The sequence below is a fragment of the Necator americanus genome, chromosome II, assembly GCF_031761385.1.
Source record: "Necator americanus strain Aroian chromosome II, whole genome shotgun sequence".
Lineage (NCBI taxonomy): Eukaryota > Metazoa > Nematoda > Chromadorea > Rhabditida > Ancylostomatidae > Necator > Necator americanus.
In genome coordinates, this window is record NC_087372.1 from 39,396,808 (window position 1) to 39,424,331 (window position 27,524).

At 36.0% G+C, this 27,524-nt stretch overlaps 2 protein-coding genes across 4 annotated transcripts in view; one reads left to right on the forward strand and one right to left on the reverse strand.

Moving 5' to 3' along the window:
* Nucleotides 1-3,149: 3,149 nt before the first annotated feature.
* On the reverse strand, nt 3,150-5,946 carry RB195_020816 (uncharacterized protein; the record flags this gene model as incomplete). Its single annotated transcript, XM_064189295.1, has 11 exons — nt 3,150-3,200; nt 3,337-3,404; nt 3,476-3,593; nt 3,703-3,813; nt 3,911-4,017; nt 4,152-4,312; nt 4,395-4,507; nt 4,643-4,760; nt 5,265-5,371; nt 5,621-5,740; nt 5,815-5,946. The coding sequence occupies 11 exons, from the start codon at nt 5,944-5,946 to the stop codon at nt 3,150-3,152; spliced, it is 1,206 nt and encodes a 401-aa protein (XP_064045176.1).
* Nucleotides 5,947-6,385: 439 nt separating this feature from the next.
* RB195_020817 (uncharacterized protein) overlaps nt 6,386-27,524 on the forward strand; it is a gene marked incomplete at both ends in the record, with an annotated part of 33,293 nt that continues 12,154 nt past the window's right edge. Inside the window, 21 exons of one of the 3 annotated variants that reach the window (XM_064189297.1) lie at nt 6,386-6,418; nt 6,568-6,636; nt 7,634-7,726; nt 7,802-7,827; nt 7,887-7,972; nt 8,681-8,713; nt 8,864-8,917; nt 8,990-9,034; nt 9,519-9,560; nt 10,347-10,403; nt 10,823-10,894; nt 11,498-11,542; nt 11,601-11,639; nt 11,702-11,755; nt 12,715-12,783; nt 12,857-12,907; nt 12,990-13,040; nt 13,295-13,363; nt 13,677-13,739; nt 13,898-13,954; nt 14,064-14,144. In XM_064189297.1, coding sequence (XP_064045177.1) covers nt 6,386-6,418; nt 6,568-6,636; nt 7,634-7,726; nt 7,802-7,827; nt 7,887-7,972; nt 8,681-8,713; nt 8,864-8,917; nt 8,990-9,034; nt 9,519-9,560; nt 10,347-10,403; nt 10,823-10,894; nt 11,498-11,542; nt 11,601-11,639; nt 11,702-11,755; nt 12,715-12,783; nt 12,857-12,907; nt 12,990-13,040; nt 13,295-13,363; nt 13,677-13,739; nt 13,898-13,954; nt 14,064-14,144 — 1,189 coding nt within the window. Of the gene's footprint in view, nt 6,419-6,567; nt 6,637-7,633; nt 7,727-7,801; nt 7,828-7,886; nt 7,973-8,558; nt 8,566-8,680; nt 8,714-8,863; nt 8,918-8,989; nt 9,035-9,518; nt 9,561-10,346; nt 10,404-10,822; nt 10,895-11,497; nt 11,543-11,600; nt 11,640-11,701; nt 11,756-12,714; nt 12,784-12,856; nt 12,908-12,989; nt 13,041-13,294; nt 13,364-13,676; nt 13,740-13,897; nt 13,955-14,063; nt 14,145-27,524 lie in introns of those variants that run through there. The other 2 variants (XM_064189298.1, XM_064189296.1) reach the window with 2 other exon arrangements.

A 27,524-nucleotide genomic window follows, 5' to 3' on the forward strand; every position in this document is an offset into this window, starting at 1 on the left:
TAAAGTATTATGACATATTTAAAGGATATATAGTATCGATAAGGCTTAATAACGGATGTGTATCACACGAACAAAAATTAAAGGTTCCATGAACGGCTTGCAGGATTTATTACTTTCCGGGTAGCTCCTTTCTAGTAGTCTTTTAAAGGCATCACTCCACGAATATGAGGTGGGACGGATTTCAGGTGAAGTATACGGGATCGTAGATTATGGAGAGGGAAGTGATCCCGTTCATTTCTTCATATTTGCCGTAAAAAAACGGCCCGGAAGATACGGCTTCGGCCGTTCCGGCACGCTATTTTCTACAAGGAGTTCGACTGGAGCGCGCCAGCCCTGTGTGGCGCCGCATCTTCCGAGCTGTTTTTTACGGCAGTTAGGAAGAAATGGACGGAATCACCCTGCTCTCCATAATCTACTATCCCTTATAAGAATACTCCACCTGAAATCTGCACCACCTCAGATTCGTGGGGTGATGCCTTTAAGTGGATGAAGTCCGCAACGTTCCTCAACCCCTATAGGGATGCGCGCACACGTTTGACTCCAATTTAAAATTTGTTTGAGGTTCATGAACACGTGTGCAGCTTTAGAATGACTTGCGGTGGCTCCCTGATATCCCATGTGAAACGCCTGGTTGGCACTAAGGCAGAATCGGACGAACCTCCGATCCGTCGTGCAGTTACGGCGGAACCTCTTACCGACTGCGCTACATCCACTCCGTTGCAATGATTGAATTATTAAATTTGATTTCAAACGAAGAAAATAAAAAGGAGAAAGAAGAGAAAAAAAGAAAAAGAAAGAAAAAAGAACTGAAGAAAGTTGTTGTGCTCTACTTGTTCTAAAGCAGGCCTTGCTGCTACGAGGGTAGAGTTCGTATCAAATTTTTAGTACCGGTGATTCCTCCACATCGCGATTGAACTGGCCAAGTTTTCTTTTTTTATTTTTTCTTTTCTTTTTTTGATGAGTTTTCTTAGTTTCGCTTTCTTAGTGAATATGTATGTATACCCGACCAGCTGAGAGTTCATGCGGGACGATGGATAGCAGACTGGGAAGCTATTTTCGCATAGAGCACAAAGCCAAAAAAAAGCAAAACACTGAAAATGAATAGAAGTGAGAGAAGAAATGAGTAGAAATAAATAGAGTGAGGATAGAGAAAGGAATAGGAATGAAGAACACATACCAAACGTGTTTTTATCTAACTAATCCCATTTTCCCCTTCGCATTCACTAGGATTTAATGGATAATATTTTAGGAAACAGTAGTAATAAAGTAAAGGATAAAGTTTCTAGCGTTAATGAATCCGCTTGGGACCCACCACCAGGTTCACTTCAATTCACAATCGTTTGAGGTTTACGAACCATCGTAACTGACCTATACAATGAATTGCGGTGGCTAGCCGATGTGTCAAGTCAATGTTTCTATCATCCCAGACAAGTATGGTACTTGGAACAGGATGAAAGGCTCGGTGAGCACCGGAGCGGATTCGAACCTCCGATCGATTGTGCAGGAAGCTGAACCTCTAACCGCTACACTATAGCCACCCGCTATAGTAGTAATAACATTTTAAAATGGAACTCAGAGAAAATTCGGTTTTTAATGGCAGAACTACTATTTTACTAAGTAACACATTTACAGGTTATTTCTTCCGCTCTGGGTGGTACGACAACAAGTAGCAAAGCAGCAACATTGTCGGAATAATAATTTTTATTAAAGAAAAGACGGAGTGTACTATAAGCTGGCAGAAAAAGCGATGAAAATTATAAAGCGGTAGTAGGCCAGAAAAAAGAGAAGCAAAAAATAGTCTGAGGTAGTTGCGAATGTATGTTTGTTGTCTTGATTAGTGTTAATATAGAAATTGCAATTCCATTATCCCACAGTCTGTTATTAAGACGTAGACGGAAATAATGAATGACAGGGAACTAAAAACAGCTCTGAATTAAGTAAAGAATATATCCTGAGATAAGCGACGTCTAGACCATGATCAAACATAATAAAAATTCAGGTGAGGATTGAGAGAACAACGAGAAGAAAAAAGAGGAGAGTAATCAAGAGAAGCAAGAAAACAATGAGTATCGTCGCAAGTTAAAAAAAAATTTACGGTAATTTTGTTAGATTATGAAGCACCAGATTTTCTATGAAAGATCTAACCTCCACAACTTTAATTCCCGGTGACTATAACCTTTGTAGTACGAATATGAGCGATGGATGTATCTTCAGGTAATTTATGATGGCATTAAATCGGTTCCTATCTCTAAGGAACTCAAACTTCTTAAAAATCATAAACAGCTAAGACTTCATGGTGAGGAATTTTCATTGAATTAGGCAATATACGTAGGTACGTCCTATAATTTGCTATCAGGACGCTACAACTCTTCAAAATTTCGTTTCGAAGTGGTGAGGTGCAGCCTTGACATCGCATAGTCGTCTGTGTTCTTTCTGTCATCGGACTATGGTCATTACGTGGGCTTACTCGTCTATCCCTAGAGCGCAGGGGCGATTTTCTGCAGCTTTTCCGTGCAGTGGTCGCATCAGCAGAAAGAGGACCTATCTGTGGACGTACTTTACAGAGAATACCTTACATTGCCAAGAAAGAAGACGTGAGCATGAATCAGTAGGTATGCGTACGGTGATGAAGAGCCGAAACCTGGTAGCATCCTACGTGGCCCTATCCCCTAGTCAAGACGTTTGACCTCCAGAATTGTCCAAGCGCTGGCTACATTAGCAAATTTTGACAGAGAGATGTAGATGAATGACTGAAAAATGAATTTTGACTGATTAATTTCCCAATCCTAACCTACACAAGTGACAAGCCAGAGCTCCGAGGGCCGACTGCGTTGAAAATCCCAAACTAAATGTGTCGGAAAACGATGAACACACAACTGCAACATGCAATACAGGAAAAAGTAGGTACGATTACTTTCTCTGCAGCTTCGTTTCAACCTAATTACACCCTAGTGTTCGAGCAGCGATCCTCTACATTGATACTTTCGTCATTCATACTGAGAATGATAAAAGGAAAATGCGCTTGGAACAAAATGTGCAGAAAAAAAAACATATAGGATAGGTACAATTTATTTATAGCATAGTGATGAACCACAGGAGTTATAATTTAAATTTTGCGACAGGTACAACCAACAGAAACTCTTAAATTATTAAACAGGTTTGTAGTCCAATTTTGTTTCGAGCCTCTTTGCGTCGCCAACCTTAAGTACAATAATGAAAAATTCGCAGGTAACACAATGAACTTCGTAAAGAGTACAAAAATTATAGAGGAAATCATTCGGAAGTGACTGGAAAGAATGCTGAAGATATCTTTCAAAGAAATGGAATAAACCTCACCTTTCGAACAGCTTTCATAAAGTCCTCTTCAATCACATATTCTCGTTCAGCTCTGATAGCATAAAGACCTAGACAAAAGAATGGATATAAAAGAATAAAAGCTTTAAAAGGGAGCATAAAGCTAAAGCGCTAAGCTGACCCGCTTCAGTGCAGACATTACGGAGATCAGCGCAAGAAAAACCATCTGACAATTTGACAACTGCTTCGTAATCAATATCACCATGCTTGGTGATAGGATTCGCATGGATTTTTAGAACCTGAAAATGGAAGTAACTAATGAAGTTCAAATATAAACTCTTCATATTATTATTGAGCACACCTGGTACAAACTTCTAAGAGAATGCTCATGAATAATTAAGGACTGACCTCGAGGCGAGCCTGTTCATTCGGCAGCGGAATTTCGACCTTTCGATCAAGACGACCAGGACGAAGAAGAGCAGGATCAAGTGTATCAGGTCGGTTTGTCGCCATAATGACCTAAAATACTACTAAAATAAAACAGAACTTAAAAAAAATACATTTGTATACATAAGCTAAAAAATTTAGAGACTCCGAGAATAGTGAGAGTACTCACTTTAACTTTTCCCAAAGAGTCGAAACCATCTAGCTGATTCAACAGCTCCATCAGCGTTCTTTGGATTTCACGATCTGCAGAGGTACCTTCTGAGAATCGACGACCACCTAAAACTCAGAGTTTATGATATCTGTCTGAAATATGCAAATAACAAAAGAAAGTAGTTCAACTATTTAATATGGATTATCACAAAGAACATGAATGGAATCATAACAAACAGTTTAGAAAAAGTGAAACGCACCAATGGCATCAATCTCATCCATAAAAACTATACATGGCTGATGATCTCGTGCATAATTGAACATTTCACGGATCATTCGAGCAGATTCTCCGATGTACTTATCGACAATGGCAGAGGAGACCACCTTGAGGAAGTTGCAATCTAACTGTGAAGCCACTGCTCTAGAATCGACATGAGATATCAAAAAATTAAAAAGTACAGAATAGGACGCATATTCAATTGAATGCTAAAGTTAAAACAAACCTAGCCAAGAGCGTCTTTCCTGTTCCCGGTGGTCCATAAAGAAGACATCCTTTTGGTGGAGTAATACCAACACGACGGAATAGTTCAGGATTTATTAGCGGGAGTTCAACCACCTATTCAATCCATTTTTTAAATTGCGGATGATCTATTTTCATAACAAAAAAAATGGCTCTGATTCAAAGGAAAGGCGGAGTCAATTTATCACAATGTAAAATTAAAATCTTCGCTATGGATACTTCAATTGTTACCTCTCTTAGTTCCCGAATCTGCTCCGCAAGACCACCAACATCAGCATAAGTGATATTACCAGGATCTTCGTGCGACATTTTGTAGACGAGGGGATCGACTTCGCGAGGAAGTTGACGCCTTAAAAAACAGCATACCGCAAACTACAAAAGTAAATTATAAAATTTGCAACTGATACTTTAAAAGATAGGGAGAATAAAAGGCTATAGTACCTAGAAAAAAAAACTAAAAGGAAAAACAGATAGAAAAGATTCCCACAACAATACAGAAATTCGACCCTAACAACAATTCGCTGATCGAAAAAGTCGAAAATCGAAATTGATCGAAAAAGAACCAAGAGACTTGCTGGACAATTAAACACTTTGTTATTTTAGGAGTTTTCTGAATAAGAAAACTAAAAAGTAGTTAAATACAGAGTACGAGACCAAAATTCAATTAAATGCTAAATTCACAACAAACCTAGCCATGAGTTTGCCTTGAAATTACGATGACAACTGTCAACTGTTTTTACTTCAGAAAAAAAAACCATAGAAAGGCAACATTCGTCACTACAGAGACTATATTTGGAATTTTTAAACGATTCACAACTTGATTATTAAGTCAGTAAACAGTGGAAATACTCACATTATTGTTAAAGTCGTCATATCCAACGCCACTCGAGTACCTTGTTTCAATTGCTCTTTATTGATCGAACGTCGACAACCGACCACGTATCGGGGACCATTTGTTGCCTGAGATTTCAAGAGTGTATATTTCTAATGAATGTGAGACAATGAGGAAGAGTGCTTCGAAGATGGTTAATTTTCTGCAAAACATCATTTCTTCCAGAAACAAAAAAACCCAAGCAAACAAAACAAGTAAAAGTGGCAACTTCTAAAGTTTATAGAACCATATCAACTAAATTGGAAGAATTTTTCGGGAGTCAATGGAACACAAACAAAATATCTGAGAAGAACATGAACTAATTGACCATAAATTACCTTAACGATGAATTTCTCTTCAGTCAGCTGTTTGAGTACTTCACCAACAATTTGACCAACGGATTGCAGCGACTTGATATCGTTCTCAGATTTATCAAAGCTTTTTTGCATTTCAGCCTCCTTAAGGAGATGCCATGAAAAGAAAATCTCAAAGAAAGAAAGATCTCCTGTTTACTGGTGCAAATGGGACTAACCTTTTTTCTTAGCAGCTTCAACTGTTGTTCAATATCTCTGTACTCGACCAGCTTCTTCCTATAGTTGGTAAGTGCTCGAGTTTTCTCATCCTCAACGGGAGCCACAACCGTAGAACCAGTTGATTCAACCATCCTAAATTATGTAAGGAAAGTGGACGACAGCACACTTTATGACAATGATATTGGGGGAATAGGGGATCGACATCGTGATCACTTTGAGGAAACTCGCACGAGTCCCACAAAAATAGCGAGTTTGTAACAGTTGGAAATTTATAAAAGCAACAGAGTGCAGAAAAAAGCCTACAGAACAAAAAAAAAATTAGAAGAGCTGAAGTAAAAACTTCTGGACTTCCAGAAGGAAAAACAACAACTGTTATAGGCTCAAGTGACGAAAAATGGTCAAAGTTTAGAAAAATAAACACGACGCAAGTGTCCAGAACACAATTCCACAACCCCGTGGAGTATTTAAACAGGTATTGAATGGCTGCTTAAAGGGCTCCACAATATCATCGCGTTACAGTACCCAGGCTGGCGGTGGAGCGCAGCAAACGGATTTTAGCGCCGCCGACTCATGGCTGACCATACAGGAAGTGCGGACCTCCTGGTATCAAGAGCACTTAGGATCCGTTAGGATCAAACGGAGGGATCGTCCGGGATTATAACACTGACAAGGTGATGATCGACTCGGAAAAACAACCGAGATCAGCGCAAAACAAAAAAATTATCAGTTTGTTTACTAGTAATTACTTATAGGTGGGGTTGAGACACTTTGTATTTACACGGGAAGCTGGGCAGTTGGTTTCATGTGTGGCCTCTTCTAATGTAAGTGAAATCCGATGTATCATTGTTGACGCTTAGCCTTAGAGTCCTGTGATTTTCACTTCAAATCCAGAGGAGTTCAGACTCAATAGATTGTTTGGAATTCTTCAGTTGTCCGATGCATTTCTGTTGTAGCTATTTCTCACAAGAATCTTATCTATCTTCTTTTACGTAGGTTAAAGGTAGAGTTTATTAGTGTTAACTGTAAAGTTAAAGGCATCACCCCATGAATCTGAGCTGGTACGGATTTCAGGTGTTTCAGGAGTATTCACGTACGGGATCGTAGATTATGGGGAGGAGGGTGATTCCGTTCTTTTCTTCTCAATTGCCGTAGAAAACGGCCCGGAAGATACGGTTTCGGGCATTCTGGCGCGCTTTTTTCTGCAAGGAGTTCGACTGGAGCGCGCCAGCCTTGTGCCCGCGCCGCATATTCCGGGCCGTTTTTTACGGCAATTAGGAAGAAATGGACGGAATCATCCCCTCTCCATAATCTACAATCTGTATAAGAATGCCTAAAATCCACCTAAAATCTGTACCACCACGAATTCGTGGTTTCGTTTGTTTCCGTTGTTTCTTTTGTTCTTGTTTTCTTTCGTTTACAAAATGACTCCCTGATCGAAAGACGGCGAATTCCCTACTTGGCAGCTTTCCTTGGACGTCGTAGTCGTAATGTTGGTACAGTCAGCTAGAAGCGGCCTGATTCTGGCGCCATTTTGCGAGCAGTTGCCTGCGTGCTGAACCCTAGCCAGCTCCGCTCGGCCCGCGCACATGATCGAGGGTCCCAGCGCGGAATTCGGAGGGCAACCGCTTACACAACTTCAGCAAAAGTCAGATTCGTTTGGCTCGACTGTACCAGTTGAACGGAGCTGGACGTGAACTGTATACTGTAGCTACTGTGACTATTTCATAGTTCTAATGATTAAATACAAGTATAAATCAATAAATACAATACAATAATATATAAATAATCGACATCAAATACACAATGAAATATTTGCAGCACTCGAGAGCTAAGAGGGCATGGATCGACGAAGATTATCGGGTTTGTGAACTACTTTTTTTCCCGAATTCACTTGTTTACAGCACCATTGGGGTGAGTTGTGCACCCAAGCAATGATAGGGGGTGAGGGACATACGCCCCACGCAATGTTCGAGAGGATTCCTGTAGTTGAGTTCTGTGGAGCAGTGGATGAGGTTCGGGCACATTTTGTAGGTATCAGAGCGAAAGTAGAAAGCACTTCCTACAATTCCAGAGATGAGATTGATGATCAGGAGTACCACGCTGATCAGTTCAGCCGACGAAGCAACTCTTTACGAACGAAAGCAACGGAGGGAGCTCGTGCACCGCAGAAAGGATCCGCAGGCGTTTGACGCTCCACTCGTTACCGCTTCTCTTTCCTTCATCCTAGCGAAATGAGAATAAACCATAAGGATGATTGACTCATTTCACGCGGTTCATTCCGTTACTTCCATGATTGGCGTGAAGAGTTGCTTCAGGCGTTAAACCGCTCAGTCCGGTGCTGCTGCTTTTTTGGATTTGTAAACAATTTTATGGGTCCGATACCGATAGGATAGAAAAATGTCCTTTCGACCACATTTCCATCCCTCAGCGATGTATGCGACATTTATTACCATGTGGAAACGGAATGTCAGAAAAATGAGGTGAAAAGATTTTTTTTGACTATCTGGGAATCATTAGATCGAAGAAAAATCCTCAAATTTCGAGGAAAAAAAAACTTTGGCGCCGTCTGTTCAATGCAGAATTCCATGCGTCAATGCCTTCGTCGTAAAAGAAGATTGCTAACGTTATCACATTTATATTTTTTATATTTATATTATTATGTATTGTGTGTTTATACTATTACATATTTGTACTTATTTATTTAAACTATTATATATTTATATCATTATTTTGATAAGTTATTATGTTAAGTTAGAATGAAGTAGCGACTGTACCTGATCTCAACTATGACCCTTATCCTCCTCAAAATTAATCAATCGTTATGAGAATTACGCGACTATTGAACCCAATTGTTTTTGTTTTCAGAAAGCAGAAGAAAAAGTCTGTCAGGTGAACCAGGTACGTGTTTTATGTGCTATGACGTAGTTGAGAAAGAAGCTCCATAAATATATCAGAACTATATCAAAACATAAATAATAATATATAAATAAATATATAATGAATATATAAATATATCAGAACCTGAAATAATTCGAAACGCATTTTTAGAACTTCTTACGGATGAAGAAAAACGATCAAAGAAAACAAGTAGCGGGGAATTACGTAGGTTTTAAAAGGCAGCGTTTCAGATTTGAAGTTAACCGAGGTCGGATTTATGATTTATCCACATTTTAGCAGTACAAACACCACCAGTAGGTACAAGTACGAGGAAAAAACGAGGTGAGTGGTAAATTCCAAGTCTAATATGAACGTACTTGGGCCGCATCCCAAAAGAGTACCTCTCTAACACAAATCGATCGGGATCAGCGCAATATTTCTGACGTGTTGATCATTAGGAACCTCGAAATAAAAAATAAGGAAACATTCCTCAACAAACAGACCTCACTGGCAAATTTCGTTCCTTTGTAAAAGTTCACGAAAAAAAAGGAGCTTTTCAATATTTTCCCAGCGATCCATGAAATCACTGTGAACACTGACACAACCAAGAAGATCCATAGATCATCTCTTCAAAAAAATCGATGTAAAACCTGGATACTCCTTGACCACACTGGCGCTTTACTTTTATTACAAGCACTTTTTCACTGGATTTCTCAAATGATTTTGATGTAAAAAATCTGCATATTTCTTTTAATTGATGTTTATTATTGTTTATTCTCCGATGGTAAATTTCCGCAAATATTGCTGAAAAGTCGTTAATTTTCAGTTTCTCAATCGCGACCACCCCATCACTCACCATATATTGCACGTAAGTTATATGTGTAGTGTTTATTTCGTCACTCATAGTTGAGGAAAGCGGGAGGTAACTGAATATACAATATAATACTATATACATATATGCAAAGTATACAATATAATTTATAATACTTATTACCCTGATTGAGTTCAAATATTCTCGTATCTCGGAACTTCGGCTTAGTTCTCTGTATGTTTTCTAGTAGTGCACTAACAATTTTTTTAGATGGACCTCTTTTGCCTGATGTTTTTTGTTGTTTTTGTTGTTTTTGTTTTTTTTTTGGCTTTTTCACCTTCTTTAGAAGCTTAAATAGAGGATTGGAATAATTTTACGTTGATTCCGTCAAGTGACACGCTACCCAGTGGACCACTATTTCCATAATTGTTGAAGGTAGTGAAAATGAAACCCACCAACATTGAAATAAAAATTATTTGGGGGTAGTGTTACACTTGACTGAATAAACGTAAATTGTTCCATGTCAACTTCTATCCAGGCTTCTAAAGACTACGAAAAAGCTGTAACGTCAGGTTTCTGAATGCTGCATCTAAAAAAACTTTAGAAAAACATCTAAGATATCAAAATAAACATCTAAATCATCAACATAAACATCTAAAAAAACAACAGAAACACTGTTGGTGGATTATAGAAGAAATATAGTCAAGTATTATCCATTCCCGCTTTGAACTTACTATACATAAATCTCGAAAATAAGAATCAACCAGAATCTTACTGGCGGCGGAAAGCTGGTGGTCAAAGAAGTAGAACTGATTGAATCGTAGATTCCACACGGTGTTTCAGAATCAGATCTAGACGTGGAAGTGCCAGATCAGGCGAAAGGTACTCATCCAGTGAAAAGTAGGTTCCCTTTTTTTACTTTCCTAGTATTACAGTGTTTTCCTTCGAGTCCCTCTTAAAAGCATCTCCCCACGAATCTGAGGTGGTACGGATTTCGGGTGGAGTATTCTTATACGGGATCGTAGATTATGGAGAGGGGGATGATTCCGTCCATTTCTTCCTAATTACCGTAAAAACGGCTCGGAAGATGCGGCGCGTGCACAAGGCTGGCGCGCTCCAATCGAACTCGTTGTAGAAAATAGCGCGCCGGAACGCTCGAAGCCGTATCTTCAGGGCCGTTTTTTTACGGGAATTAGGAAGAAATGGACGGAATTACCCCTCCTCTGAATAATCAACGATCCCGTATACGAATGCTCCACTTGAAATTCGCACCACCTCAGATTCGTGGGGTGATGTCATAAATTTATTTGTCCATGCAGGCGGAGAATATCCCAGAAATGTCACCCAAAAGCCAAACGTTCAAGCAGACGTGCAACCAAGAAGCAGTAAATGTAGGTTTATTCCGTATGAATTAGCCCATAATCAAAAGGATGTGGTATACAACCATTAAATCAGAGGTTAGGATTATTCATTTGGGATTTATTAGGCATTTGGGATTTATAAGTACTGCCATTGGCTGAATCTCTTCGTCCTCAGATCACGTAGAAAAAAATAATACAAAAATATAAGCAAAATTTTATCTTATCTTGTTATTAAATTTGTTATTTTATTATTAAATTCTTATCTTATATTCTTATCTTATTCTAATCTTTTCTGCAAAAAACCTGATAATTTTATTCCAAGACACGATATCTGCAAAGAACTTTTCAGATCTAACTGTTCCACATTCGTGACTTTCTTCGTTTTTTTTTCTTTTTTCCTTATTCCTTGGCCCCTAGCTAGTAGAACAGGGCTACCGTAACTGTTGTTTTTTTTTCACCGAGAACTGTACTATTCATCAAGCATTAGACCCAATCATCCGTATATGTTCTGGATTTGTACCCACTCAGTGCGGAAATTAGTTCTAGCGTTTTTTAAAGGACTTAGAGGCTTTCTTGAAACTCCCGGTAATATTGAAGTATCGAATAAAATAGTATTTAAGTTTTTATTTTCAGCCGGTACCGGACTCAAACAACGATCTCCAGTTCTCAAGACAGCAAGTAGGTCCCATCCTATTCCAACTTTTATTCTATAATGTATTAAGATTAGAAATTATAGGTGACAGAAGTTGGGCTCGGGTAGAATCGACGTGGTCCAGTGAGTTTACGGCTAATTAATTGTAGTCTAATGTGAAGTTACTTAAAAGTTAAGTTGTTTAGATGCCGCTGCTAGGGATCGACATTTAAGAAGTTTATTACATGAACGACTTGGTGGTTTGTTGTTCTTTGTCTACTTTGAGCATCTTAAACTGTAGAAGATGATGCTAAATTATGCATTTATGTAGGGTTGTACGGTTATAATGCTCAGGCATCGTTACTGTACATGCTTCCCAGGGTATACTCTGGAATTTCGAGGAACTCGTTCTGAAAGTTTATTCCGATTTTTAGCGACATCCTTCCATGTATATCGGCGGAAATACTTCTAAACATTCTGGGGTTTAGTGATCCTAGAACTGTAGTCTTCAAATCCCAGTTTTGTAGAAAATGCCCGTAAATTAAGGGATTTGGCTCCGAAAACCCTGAGATTCACTAATAGCGACTGTACTCAAACCTTAGATTGCCTTACTTGAGTATTAGAGGTTAGTAGTACTAAAGGGGTTTCGTGTTTGTACTCACCAGTGCATGCAATATTCTTCGTAGGACTCAGCAATAACAATTATCCAGAAACGCTGCTCAGTTAGTTTTGGACTTAAGTGTTACGCTTTTCGCCAGAGGACCTGATGATTTCCTGAAAATTTCTGGAAGAGAACTTGGAATAGTATCTATGCCATACAATAACTGTTTTTTTTTCTAATGATCTAAGAAACCAGTTTTTTTCTTCTAATGATCTAAGAAGCACTGTATTTTAGAGACAAATAATAGTAATGTGTTTTATCGACGATCGATTTTATTTTTTCAACGTTATCACAAATACATAAATATGACAATATTGGATTTAAAAAAAAGGAAAATGAGTATGAATGGTGGTTAGATCATCATCCCTCATTGAAGTCCTTGTAATTTGTGAGGACAGTACCCGAAGTTGCTGTGAATAACCTTTTGCCTGACCTATTTTGACTAAATAGATCTCTTCTCTCTCAAAATTGGATTAAATTTATTGTTCGGAGAAAAAAGCGAAAAACAGATTCCAGCACGATTTCCTGATATTCCCGGAAATTGATTTTTTTTTCCAGCTCTTAAACTTACCGAAACTTACCCGAAACGGAGCACCATAGATCGAGTGGTACGCGATAGGCGTCTAGGCAAGGATGTTACTTATATTTATTGCCAAAATCTGAATCCACAGCAAATTCATCCGCTAAAATTTATTTGTAGATTCTCCATTCAACACTGAATACGAGTTCTTCCAGGATCGTAATGTACCAGGTCCATATTTGCTTTATCCGTAATGTTAAATTAAAGCGAGGTCGCACAGTCCGTGATTTTTTTTTCGCAAAAATACTTGTAGGTTCGACGACGCCGACTCCTCGAATCCAACCGAAAACGCCGCTCGAATCAGGTGAAACCTTCATAGCTAAGTTTTAAAAAAATGCTTTTTTTCTGTTAAAAAAAAGAGAATTTTGATAGAAAAAATTTCTGACTACATACATTTGTGATTGTAACTCTCGGGCACTAACTGTAAACTTCAAATCTTGTTCCAGAAAGGAAATTAATCACTTTTATAGAATTACTTACTTTGAATAAATGTATAAATAACAGTATTAAAATCTTAAATGTTCAAATTGTTACAGGATGATGTTTTTGATTGTTTAGCACCTTCTTCCGCTGCCGATCGCAAAATAAATGTGTCTAAAGAATCCAGTAAGGTCGGAATGGAGTCAGGTAAATATGTCATACTGGAAAAATATGCTTGAACTTGCGCTTTGAGGGGATTTTTCCTTATTCTCTTGGTAAAAAAAAAACTGTTTACGTCATGCTGGAAAGATCTGATTGATGTTGATGGAATTTTTCTTTATTCTCTTGGATAAATTACTCTTAGAAAAATTCTCCTATTGGAAAAATTACTTAAATGCATTTACTTAAACATTAAAGTTCCCATGCTCGAAAAACTTTTCCTTTTGTTATTGGAGCGGGCTTTTTAATAACAAAACTCATTTTGTGAAGTGAAGGTCTTACGGTCTTCATTATTTTTTAGCACCACCTTCTGTCATTGATCAGAAACCGTCGAAGGAAACGAAAAAAAGCTCATTTGAATCCGGTAAGGATTATATCTATGGATAAAAACAGTAGTGTAAAGATTATTGGCCTTGTTGGGTGTTATCCCAATATTTTGTACCATTCCTGAGAATTCTTCCGAATTTACAACTACTGTACATGGTGACTGAAATTTTTTAATTTTCTGCATTTTTCTTTTAGCACCTCCTTCCCATAGCGAACCACCAACAAAGCCAGACCAAGAATTAAAGGAAGAAGGTACGAATATTTCAGTATAGAACCAGTGTAGTATAGTATAAAATAAAATATATAATATAAACAGTATAGTAGACAGTTCATCTCGAATTAACCCTCCCTTGTCCTTCAGCAACTCCTCCATCCACGAAGGAAACAGAACCACCTCCGAAAAAGTCCGAGGAAACGAAGATTGTAGTTGGCGGGTTGCCAAGTTAGTGAAGCACGTTTTTTTGCATTATTTTAAACGAGAATGAGCTGAGGAATTAGTCATCCTGGCCTTTCTGATCGTTTTCAACGTCGAAATTCCCTGAAGATGCCGCTTAAACCCTCGCATACTTTATAAAAGTAGAAATTTTTCTCTTTTTTTTTGTTTTACTTTGGTTTTTTTCGGTCTATTTTATAATTAAAGAACCGTTGCTCTACTTTGATATAATTACAAGTTTCACAAGAGGTGAGTGAAAGAGATTTAATACATTTTGAATCAAACGTCACCTTTATCATCGGAATACTTTATTTTCGTTAAAATAGTCTTATTTATTTCGTATTTAGAAAGATCTAGAAAAAAAAGGACTTCTTCTTTCTCTTGAAAAACCACTTTCTTCAATGAATATCACATCCAATTCTCTTACAGTCTATGTATGCATGATTTTTTCCAGTTTCTGTTTGGAGATTTTTTCATAGATTTTTTTGAATTTTTCCTACGTACGTGTTCTGCCTTTCCATTTTCTTGTGTTCGTCGTCGTTTAAATTGCAGCAATCTTTCTTCTCATTCCTGTCTTCGTCATGCTACGAAAGCCTGGATCAGTGGAATTAGACAAGGCACAAAAGGGGAAGGCACTTTACTTTAATGAAGTGGTAAATGAGATAAAATACAGTAATCTTACTATCCTTTAGCGACGAACGGTTTTTTTTGTAGTAACTGTAGAGTATTTTTGAAGAATATTAAGATACGTGGACCTAAAAATGAGAGTTTCTGCCGAGAAAAAGGAGGTAACTTCCCGATAACAGAAGGAACGAATTACTTACAAAATTTTAGTAATTAAATTATTATTAATTATGCTTACAAAATTGTTATATTAATTAATTACAAAATTAAATTATTATACCAGCTTTTCTAAAAAAGCATCGAAACTAGAGAATTAACAGGTGAACAAATAAAAAAACAAAACACAAATAAAACACAAACAACAAAAACACACAACAAAAAACAAAGCTGCCGTAAACAACTAAAAATGAAGATTCTAAGAGCACATGTTAACACTGATTCACAATATTGGATCCGTACCCAAGTCAAGTGTGGGTATTTCCCTGACAGAAATACCAACAGAAGAGTTCTTATGAAAGTAAAATATAGGGTTGAGGACCGAATGGGAAGGAAATTCTTTGAACAACAACAAATTGCAACAATACGATGAATTCATGCAATTTTCCTCCCCTCTTAGAGATATTTTCGCTCTCACAGTGAACGGGGGAAGACATTTCGAGTCCTGTGAGGTTTTCTGCGAGGTCATGCCAAGGATTCTGGACGTATCCCAATAGTCTGAACCGTGAAAGGTTTTTCTACTATAAAATCCTTCAGAAATAATTTTCTGAATTCCAGAGAAAAAAAATCTCTTTTTATCTTAGAAATATGTAGGCAGCTCTCTCTCTAGGAATTTTGTTCTGCGCTAAAATATTCAAACCCTATTAATTTTCAAATTGGCATTCAATGGTTCCAGCTCTCACGTACAAGTATATAAATAAAATAAATAATACATATATATATATAAGTATATAAGTATATTAAAGTAAATCTGTTTCAAAATTCTCCGTGTTCGACTTTTGATATTTTTTATTATTTTATTTTGATTTCGATGTACATATCTTTCGAAACTGTGCTCTATTTTGATCCAAAGAATTTCCGAAAAAAAAAATGCTTCCCACTAGTCATCTACGATCCCAACATTACTGGAATCTCCACCTTGACGTTGCCGTTTATGGTCACAGGATCAAAGTTTTCTCCCGTACACTCGTCCGTAGCAAAATCGGTGTTTGATAGGTATACAAAGAGTGAGTGAGAGGTGGGTGGGGGAGGAAGCATAATACAGGAGGCAGTCATTGTGTGTCAACACTCACTCGAATCGTCACCCGGCATGTACATGTACATGGAATGCAAATACTTGAAGGGAACTGTATTCGTTCGATCAAAACACCTGATCACCTGGTTGGTGGTGGTCTTGGCCGCTTTGACAACTACGTTTATAGTTGGCTACTAGGCGACATTTCAAAAATTTCTCAAATATTTCCCATTATATCTGCGCTTCGCTTCTAGCTAGGATTTTTCGAATGTATAGGTTTTGAAAGCATTCAAAAACTCTAAGGACCTTGTCAAATTATCCTATCTTACCTTCCACCGTATCTACAAGATATTTTGGACATCGCCATCAGTTTTTCGTTTTTCTAACATAAAAATATGTTCATTAATAGAGTTATCTACGGGTAAAAGGTTTTAAAAAGCCTGAATTGCTCAAGGAACCTTGACTATCGTAGCTTCTACCGTGATCTCTCTTACCTTCTATCGTATCTACAAGATATTTCAGATCTTGCATGCAGTTTTTCGTTTTTAAGATACGACTACATATATATGTCTTTTCATGGATTTATCATGGAATAAGGAGGTTTTGAGGAGTCATGCTTGTTCGGATGCGACTAATATTTAGATCACCCATGTTCTTATTATATTCTTTATTTAAACGCCTATTTTTTAAGATCTAAATAAACAGACTTATTGATTTAATCGATTTCCGCAGCAAATGTATTTCTTTGTAGCTTTTGGATAGCTCAGATTGAGGAGAATGAGGATAATTGAGGAAAAATTTAGCTTATGGGAAATTTAAAGGACTATTTTTTATTTATTATTTTTTCATTATTTTTATTACCATTGTTTTTTTCAACAGAGCAAATATCTGTGAATATTTTGACACAAGTTTTTCTTCCTTTTTTGCATGTAAATTGTTTCTTACGTAGACATAAACATGTATTTATGGATGTACAGTTCCATTGTCTGTCTCCGCTCTGACAATTGACTGATGTCATGTCCGCGTGCGGTCGCAAACAGTAGATTTGCCTAATAGAGTGTACCAGTAGTCCAACGACAAACAACTATTCCATTTAAATCCACATTGTTGTTGTCGTGCGTGTCGCGACAACGTCCACAGCGGTCCCGTGAATTCCAGTCGCCCCCCATCCACCGATGAACCCCAAGAGATTTAATTGTCCACCCACCATAGCACCAGTGTCCTTCAGTGTCATCAGTTCATTGGTCCATATGCACATATGTATGGATGAATACCTTTGGTCTCTTGATATTTAATCAACTCATTCTCTTCATCCACCACATTTCCAAGGTCCCATTAATGACTCTGTGAAGGTAATTGAAAGTGGCTGGCCCGATAGGTTAGGTCGACTGAGTATGTACCAATGAGGAAGTATAAACTCTTTCCTATTTATTAGTACAAATCTTTCTCTTCTTTTTCCTTTTCTTTTTTCTTCTTTTCTCAATCCTTTTCCTTTCCTTTCTTACAGATTGTATCCCCATTCTTTTTTTTCGGACAAACTTGCCGAGAACAGGAAATGGTCAGGCAAATAGTTCAATCTTCTGGTGACCTCCCCTCTCCTAGAACGGGGCTTCTTTCCAAATTCAACCCGTCCTTGAAGGATTCTGCACAAAAATTGATTGATGGGATTAAATACATTATACTAAATACATTAATTCTAAAAAGTTTATTTCAAAGAATTAGCAGAGATGCAAAGCGAAAAATAAATTGAATGCTAATTTCTTCTCACAAAAACAACATTCTCGAATTAATGGGGTCGTCCAGAAACTGATGCTCTCTTAGAACGAGGCCTCTTTCAAAATTCAACCCCGTCCATGAAGGATTCTGCACGGAAATCGAAAATTCCATTTTGTTTCATTTTCCTAAATGATTTCCAAAGCTCTGTTTGAAATATGTGGGAAGGCTCTGAAATTGAGACCAAATAATGGAAGAATTTTTCCCAAAGAAAGCTCTTTTGAATGATTAAATAAATTTTTGAAAATGTTTCGAGAAAATACATTTAAATCCACACACTTAAAATGATTTACGATAAGTGCCTACTTATTACAACGGGCAGAAATTTTATAACTTTACACTGCCACTCCATTTCCTGATCTACATACGTCTAAAATTTGTACGCGGCTACATTTCTAACTTTTTTTCAAAATAAATAAATCCACAAAAAAAATCCAATTAACCTAACCTAATCTAATATTATTACTTATTATTAAATCTAATATCTATTAACCTTTCCGTGGATTCTCATGCGACTCAAGAAATTTCCTAGTACTCAAGTTATTTGTACAACAATGGAAGAGAAATGTACATCATTAAATCCACACCAAACTGGTTTTACGCGTATTTTTTTCTCGGTTCAGCGTTGAGTTCGACTGAACACGTTCTAACTTTTGTAAATTTACGTTTCTAATGGGTTTTCAAGCATAATCCAAAGAGTTATTCCGAGAATTCTCGGAATTTTACTGGGAACTGTATATCTGTGCCAATATTCCAGAAATCTCTTTTTCTATTATGTTTTCGGATACTATGTAGACATTTATGTATTATTTAAATTTGAACGAAATAACTTCCACTAGTCTCCTATCTCAATTCTTACTTTCTTCCCATCTTCTCTGTCTCCTGAATAACTTTTTTTCTAGTTTTTTTTTTAAGATTTGTCTTCTTAAAATTATTCCAGTTGTTATCGATTGCCCTCAATCATTATTTTCCTCCCATTTTCTCTATCTCATTAATATTTTTCCTCAGTTTAAAAAAAAAACATCTATCTTCTTACAATTGTAGTTTTAAAAGAAGAAAAATGGGAAAAATCAAGCGAAAAAGATCCTGAACTAAACGTTTTACTCTAAAAATGAAATAGTATTAAGGGGTCCGGCGAAATTCGTTGAAATAACATGAATAATAACGTGAATGATATGAATAATATGCAGTGAAATATGCAAATTAAGGTTTGGTTAATTTCTGGTTTCCCCAAAACTGATAGTTTCACATAGTTCCATGAAAATTGCTTGTTAAATTTTTTTGAAAACACTGTTTTTTTTTCAAATATTTTTGCATGTCTTATCTTTGTTGTTTTTAAGAAGTATATTCCCATTGCATTTTTGATTTTCGAAGTAAGGGTTTGATAAATTAAGGTAGGCTTACTTTTATCTGTTTATTATGTGTTAAATTACGTTTCATCGGTGGAAAAGCTTACCATTTTGTTTTTAGCTGGATCTCTTATTTTTTCTATTTTTAATTTTTTTTTTTACAACGAAAATAGTTTCCTTCCGTCCATGTACATTTAACACACTAACGTCCAACTGCGAATTCAAATTTTATCAGAGATGAGCATTGATTTTAGGGCATGGAAAAAATTTTATCCGTATGAACCATTTATATTTTCTTTTTTCCTTACCCGACTTCTTTGTTTGTGCTGAAGCCTCAATGGTTAGTGAGGTTTTTAGAATTAAACTAATTTTTCAAAGTTTCGTCAATGTATGGACTAAAATCCTAATCAGCACCGTTTTTAAGCGCCCTCTCCTCTCAAAATTCAGAAACTCTTAGAAAATGGACATTCAAAATTTCCAATTTTTCACATCTGTGACATGATTTAGTCAGAGGCTGTTGGAAAAATTTTAAAAACAATTTAAAACGTTATAGCAGTTTAGCCTTGTTGTTAACAAATAAAACGTTTTTTTAGCGTTTAAATGACTCGAATGTAAATATCCATGTGTAAGACCCGAGGATGGTTTCGTTTATTTTTTGAGCGATATTTCCAAGCAATTTGTTTTTTATTCTTCAACAAAAATATATTTCTGGAAACAAGCTACATATTTTATGGAAGTCGTGTATCAAAGTCATTTAAAAGTGTTTTTTTTTTCCTTTAAACTTTAATCAACTTAAACTTAAACCGTTAGTTTTTAAACTTCATCTTTTAAACAGTCGTCTTTTTGATTCCCTGCCAGTCGTAAACATCGTAGAGTGGTGGTTATTTAGATCTCAGCTGTTCTGTCGAATTTTATGGTTTTGTGTTCTCGTTATCAGCGAGGTCGAGTGTCAACGCACAAGACAAACTTATTTATGCGTGCATTTATTTTTCGTCATGGATCATTCAAATTTTATGATGTTTACATAGAAATGAGAGATTCTTTTTTCTCTTGGAACACTCTTCGGCGATTCCTGGATACATAAAGAGTTAGCGAGGCTCATTTCAATCAATGTAGTTATGAATTTAGTATTATTTTTATTATGTAGTCTCTTTGATCTACGTTATTAAATGTATAATAGTTTTATATTTTATTTTTTATTTTTATTTATAATTTGACGATTAGTGACCATTGTTCTTTCTTCTTGGTCTTTGAAAAAAGCGACTTTGACCCTATTCTGACGAGAAAAAAAAAACCGTCAGCAGGAATAGAAAATCCACACTACCGTGGGAATTCCAATGTTAAAACGCCCAAGCAGGAGATCTTTCTAAAATTCTTTTTTTTTCAAAATTGCTCTGAATTTTTTCTGTTTTTAAATTTTTAAAACGACTAAATAAGAGATCTGTAAAGCAGATAATAACCAAAAGTGTATCTTATCTCAATTCTCAATAAGTGGAAACAAAGATTTTCATGAAAAATCTCTCATAACTTTCACGTGACTCTGAAATTCTTGCTCTAAGCCTCATTGATCTCATAATTTATTTGTTACTTATTATATTATTGTTTATATATAAATATATTACTATTGCTTTATTATATTATATTATATTATATTATATTACACTTATGTTAATTATGTTATTTGAACTTATTTGTTGCTAACAAAACGATCGATTATCGACCATCATAACTATCAATCTATTGATCTGTCACTATTTGATATCATCTCACTCCAGAATAGTATTCCTTTGGTGGATTTATTTGAAAAATGAAGATTTTGATGGAAATATCGTAGGAATAACAATGAGTGCCTGATTTCTTGACATCCAACCAGTGCTCTAGAAAATATGTTGACAGGAAAATAATTTTCCTCTCGTAGTTTTAAAAGTAGTTTACTCCGTAGTAGTTTTATAGTGTTCTGTTGACTTTATGATGCTGAGGCAGGTTTCCTCAGCGCCAAAACAGCGTTATTGCTGCTGTTTCAGCGCAACTAAGGCAACAATCTGATTATTTAGAGTGAGGTTTTTAAGTCCTAGTATCCTAGGGACCATTGTTATCATTTACATGTTTAAAGTTTAATTAAGTCCTTTATCGGCTATAATTTCTTTCCTTCCTGAGGAATACTTCAATACTTTAAGATAAGTCTTCTTTCGAAGCTAAGAAGATCAAAGTTGGAGGTGCTTTGGAAGTTTGAAAGCCGATCAAAGTCATCACCTCACGAATGTGAGGTTTTACGGATTTCAGGTGGAGTATTCGTATACGGCATCGTAGATTTTATGAAAGAAGGGTGATTCCGTTCATTTCTTCCTAATTGCCGTAAAAAACGACACGGAGGATACGACCTAGGGCGTTACGGCGCGCTACTTTCTACAAGGAGTTCTATTGGAGCGCGCCAGCCTCGTTAACACGCCGTATCTTCCGAGCCGTTTTTACGGCAATTAGGAAGAAATGGACGGAATCACCCCTCTCTCCATAATCTACGATCCCGTATACGAATACTCCACCTGAAATCCGTACCACCTCAGATTCGTGGGGTGATGCTTTTAATGAAACAGTACATAGAGCTGAGTTCTAGGCAGAACTGCTCCAAAAGAGGCACCTTCTCCGGATAATCGTGTATAAATTTTGAGTTTTGCTTATCTTATAGTGTTCTCCTTAAGGTCACTCTATCAAAATCCTTAAAGTGACAGGAACTAATGGTGACAAAAGACATGACACAGCTTTTTCCTCAAATTTCATTATACTGGTTGAAGCATTACGACCAACTCAGCATTACGACCTGAAGTGGTTCCATCCAGGTGTTCCCAGGTGAAACGCGCTGCAGACGCGTGCGACAGTCGTAATGCAGCAATTAATAGGATAAGAACCATGAAGAAGGCTAAATTTCTGCGCTTAATAACAATTTTTTCGAATCAATTTGAACTTTAAAATTTTCCCGCGAGTCCATAGGTGCTATAGTTACTTTTGAGGAAACTTTCGCTAATTAATCGGAAAAAATATTGGAGGTCGTTGGCATAAATGTAGTCGTAAATAAATCTCGTAAATCTCGTAAATCTCGTAAATATAGTCAAGAAACTTATCCTGAGGCTCCGTGCATGATTGAAACATTTTATTTTCCCACTATTTCCTCCGATAATTTTTCTTTCTGGATCCTGCGATTTAATGTATTCATAAAATGACATCCCTAAGGATATAAAAGTTCTGAGTTGCGTTATCGCACATCGCTGTTTTTGGTTATTTTCTTTTTTCCTTAAATCATGTGGCTCTCAGTGATTTTATGTGGAAAATGTTTAAGGAGAAACATTAGGAAATTTCCCTAAGGTTTTTAAGGCTTTCTAAATCTTTGTAGGTTTTGCATTCTGTAACGTTCTGAGTGATCCCGGCTGTACGCTTTGCCTTCAGGATTCTGTATGGATTCTGTTTCTTTTTTCTCCTGTCCATTATAAGGATCCTTCTATTTTTTTTTTTTGAAAAGAATTCCATATTAAATTTCATTGTGTGCATAGCATTGTGTTCAAACAGGGAAAATGGGGCAATAGTGTTGTATTAAAGGATAATGTAATTTTTTTGTTAGGTTCAACCATAATTGATTGAAATGAGAATAGCGCCATCATTGATTTTCGAATTTCTAAAATCTACCAGCATACCGTCTTTTTTGATAATTTTTTTTTGACAGAAAATTCTTCCGTAGATATGAAAATGATCGCTAGTTTTTCCTTCAGAAACTTTTGGTCTCAGATTACGGTTGTGCCTACGCGGTTTTTGCCGTCTATTTCTATTTATAGGCATTTCAGTTTTAGTTTTTTTTTTCTTATTTCAGTTCCTAAAGAACTTTCTATTTTAATTTTGTAAAAATCCTTGGGTTTTCTTTTTCACTACATCACAATGTTCCTCTTCATTCTTCCACTTTTTTGTTTTTCCTGCCTCGTTTATACCAACGATCTTCAAACGCGTATAAATCTACATTAATAGCTTTGCTGTCGATTTTCCCCTTATATCATTTAATGTCAGCTGTTTTTCTTTCATTTCCCATGGGATCACACACTTCAAAAATCATAGAAAAATACTTCCTGGTCGCATGAAAAATTTAGGACTTTCATGCAACAATTCTCCATGGATGTAGTTAACGATTCCACGCAGAAAATGGCGAAAATGTCATCGCCGCGTGGAAAAATAACAAATGATGGTCGCGATGTTATCATTTGTAGAGGTTCAAGGTGACAAGCACCCTTGGTAGCTACACACCTACTGCCGTTTTGAAACAATTTTCGCTCTCCGACCTCGCAGATCGCTTTGTTCTTTGAGTTTCTTCTGTAACTTTTTTTCTGGATTTATTTTTCTGTCAGCATCAGCACTGCAGACCTCATTGGGGATCTCTACAAGTTTTCCAATGTACATATTTACACAAAAAAAATCCAGCCGTGTGTCGATGTTTTCGCACACAACTTTCTCTGCTCAGCGGCTGCTACCATTCAACTCTACTACTACTACGATCATTTACATGATCACATGTACAAGTTATGTGTACGTGTGTATGTGTGTATGTTTGCGAAGAACAAGTAACAACGTCCGCAGTAGTAAAAACATGTAGCATCGTCGTCGTCCCCGTAACGTTGTTTGGCCGATTGCCAATGAAAATTTCCGATTGCCAATGAAATTTTTATTCATTTCCCTGGATAGCGCGATTTTTTTCCCTTCTGATTTCATCTACCATCTTATCAGCAGAGGGAGAGGGAGGGGGGAGGGGGGAATGAGGCGCCCGATTCAAACATGGATTGGAAATGCCTGTTTTTCTAGTGGTTGTCAATGCAAGTTCAATACTCTGTGTATTTTTCCCGGAAGAATTCCAGGAAAAAGCGCTGAAACAGCTTCCGTCATTGTACGTAAAATCTCAAAATCTCAGGATTGATTTCCAAGAGTTTCTTGAAATAGATACTCTATTTTTTCTACTATTTGTCGCTTTTGTTTTTAGTTTTTTCTTATTTGTTTTTTTCTTGTCTCTTCAGCGCTGAGCTCCAGCCAGAAAATTCTGGAAATTCTATAAATTCTTATACTTAACATGAAACTATGAATTGAACTATAACACAATTATTAGACAATGGGAAATTGCGGCAAATACCTTATAAAAGTTTTTTTAAGGGAAAATTTGAAAAGAAAACTCCTAGTTTTGACAATTTTCCCTATGCTTTGCTCTCATGTTACATTTTTTACTATAACAAGTGTGCATTTGCAATAGAAAGAATTTTTAAAAAGTTAAATTAAGAAAATCAAAGAAAAAATCAAAAAAAATTACTATAGCATTATTTTTAGCACTTTTAATAATAAAAAAAACTAACTGCTTCCTAATTAAGATACTTGCAATAGCAAAAATATTTCTTCTGTTAGATCTGGATTTAATTTTCTAATTAGATTCAACTGTCTCCTATCAGACACTTTCTATTTCCATTTATTGCTAGTGCTAAGCCTAGGTAACTATGTATAGTTCATAGAAGTGCACTTTATGGTAATTTCGATAATGGTACTTTTTTTTTGAAATTAAAAAAGCTGTCCGCTCCTTAATTAAGATACTTTTGAATGCAACAGAAAAAAAAATTGAATAATAATAGGTAACAGAAAGCAAACGAGACACGCTGCAAAATCAGCAAAATGCTGGGAAATTTTTCTGATGAACCTATAAATTATTCACTCAAATTTCATTCTCCAATCATACTTTTACATGTTTTTTTCGAAATTATTGATCGAACTTTACACTTTAAACTCAGAGTGTAGGTTAATCTTCTTTTTTGCAATCTATAGTTCCTATAAAATATAAATGTACATAAATATGTGAATAATAAATAAAATAATAAATATTTAAATCTCTTAAAAGTGCGCATAGAACGATATCTATTTGAGTCAATTCGGCTTGAAAAAAATCTGAAATTTTAAATTTTTTCGTGCAGGTTGAGGAATTTTGAGTCAATTTAGCATGCAAAAAGTCTGAAATTTTCAATTCTTTCATGTACGTAGAGAAACTATATTTTTCATAAAAGTTGTTTTAATATTTTTCAAAATATTTCGGACAAGGGAGATATCCTTTTTCTCACACGATAAATATCCTAGTGATGTGATTTTTGAGATTTTTTTATTTTGAATATTTGCTCTACATAGTGAGTACAAAGATCGCTTTGATCTCTGAACAATTCCCCGCAACAGCACTACACTGAACTCGTCGTCGTCCTCAATTCCTTCCGAGGTCATCGCACTCAATTACGCCCACTCGTCCGTGTTTATACACGAATTCATCATGCTGATCGCGTTTTGTCGCACTTCACCCTTTCACACATTACGGTAACAAATAAAAGTTAATCTAAGTTAATCTTACAGTAGTAAGTTAATCTAAGATTTACACACTGTGAACCAAATCTTCTCCTCTATTCGGTTACGGTCTATTCTCTTGAGTATCGATAAATCCTAAGATTTATGGATGCGCAGAATGTTCACCTATTTATTAAAGAATTATTTTCTGTGGATTCTTAAGTGGAATTTTTGAATTGTAGAAAAATTTTAAATGATTTATGATGAAATGCTTTTCTTTCTTATAATAGGATTTCCATATAATCCACAAAAGAAAAAATAAAGGATTTTCTTCACGTTTACTTTGCAGTTTATCTTGATCAATGAAGTTCCCTGTAATAATTTTGAAATACGACTATAAGCTAAGATTTTTGTGATTTCCAAGCTTTTTTATGAACTTCATAATTTCTTGATTTTTAACGCCTATTCTGCCTTGCATTCGCTTCAAAAATATTTTATTTCTTTGGATTGGACAACCATTAAATGGAAGAAATATTTGTACAATTAAGAATTTGATTAATAAATGATTAATTTAATTTAAATTTTTTGATGATTTTCTTCGAATAGCGACAACTTTCATCAAAATTCGCATCGTCTTCGTGGTTTTTGCGAGTCATCACACCTTTCACTCTTCATAATTTATTTTTATTTTTTTTAATGATCATTGTCACTGTTTCTTGCTTTCCCGTTGCTATGCACATAGCTAAATGCCTCTCTTTTAGGGGTATTACAGGATATAGCACGGAGAAAACTTAAAAATAAGTAGTTTTTGATTTTTCATGACAAAATACACAATTCAATTCCCGTATACTTTGTGTCCAATAATTTTTCTACCGTAGAAGCCTTTAACTACACGCGTAGCTACGTTAGAACCTTGGATTTCCTTCAAAAATATTTTTATATCCTTCAGTTGCATGGACAACCGTTCGACGGAATAAAACCTATACAATTTTAAAATATGATTGATTATTCATTTATTTGATTTAAATAATTTGCTCCTTGATGTTTTCCTTCGAACAGACACCTTTGACACTCTAATCATTGATTCGAATGTGATTTGTGGTGTCCAAAAAAATTTCCAAAACAAATATTTTTTTTGGTTGAATAATTTGAGTGTTGAGAATTTGAGGGAAATATTTGCACCTTAATGCCCGATGATTCAAAAAGTCGACGGTTTTTTTTTGTTACTTTGATTGACAGCTGAACAATTTTACTAACAGTCGTCAGGAATTTTTAGTGACTCGTGATTTTAGACAGGAAATTTTCTTATCTCCTCGTTTTTTTTTTATTTTGTCGCTGTTATGCAGACAACATCTCTGTCCTAGGCAATTTAAAAAAAAACTTTAAAGAATATTTTAAACACTTTTTGTGCATATTTCATGCTTGAAGAAATTACTACATGTGTATAAGAACAGTTATGACCCATGATTGTGGACATTGTCACTCAACGACGACAAGATACGCATTCTCTCTTTCGTCTGTTTGGATCCCATCATCATTTTTTTTTGGGTACGTAGGCATTTCAAAAATGCCTACATACCTAAATTGTAGCGCGAATGAGCCAGCACATCCCCATTAACGCAGTGGACACTAGAACTACATTTTCTGGATATTTGTCCATCATATTTTCCCCATTTTCCCTCGTCGGGAACCAGTTAATGTTCCTGGTGTTTTTGTTTCCCCTCTTCGATCAGAATAATCCCTATCAATGAGATCAATGAGTCGAATGACAATCGTTATCGTACATGACACAATTAATCTTCCATGTGTTGTAACAACTGGTACACATTCCAGTCGGGAACGATTGGGATTGTTTAGTGACTGAGGATTTTCATCATCACGCTCCTATGGTGTCACTAACCACTATAGTTGCTAGGATTTTGTTGTTTCGTGATTTTAGAAAGGGAATTTTGTTTTTTCTTGCTCTTTTGTTTCGTATTTTGTCGCTATTATACAGCAAAACTCTTCAAAAAAACAAACAAACACTTTCTCGCTACAGTCTAACTCATAAATAAATCGATAGAGAAAATTTCTTAA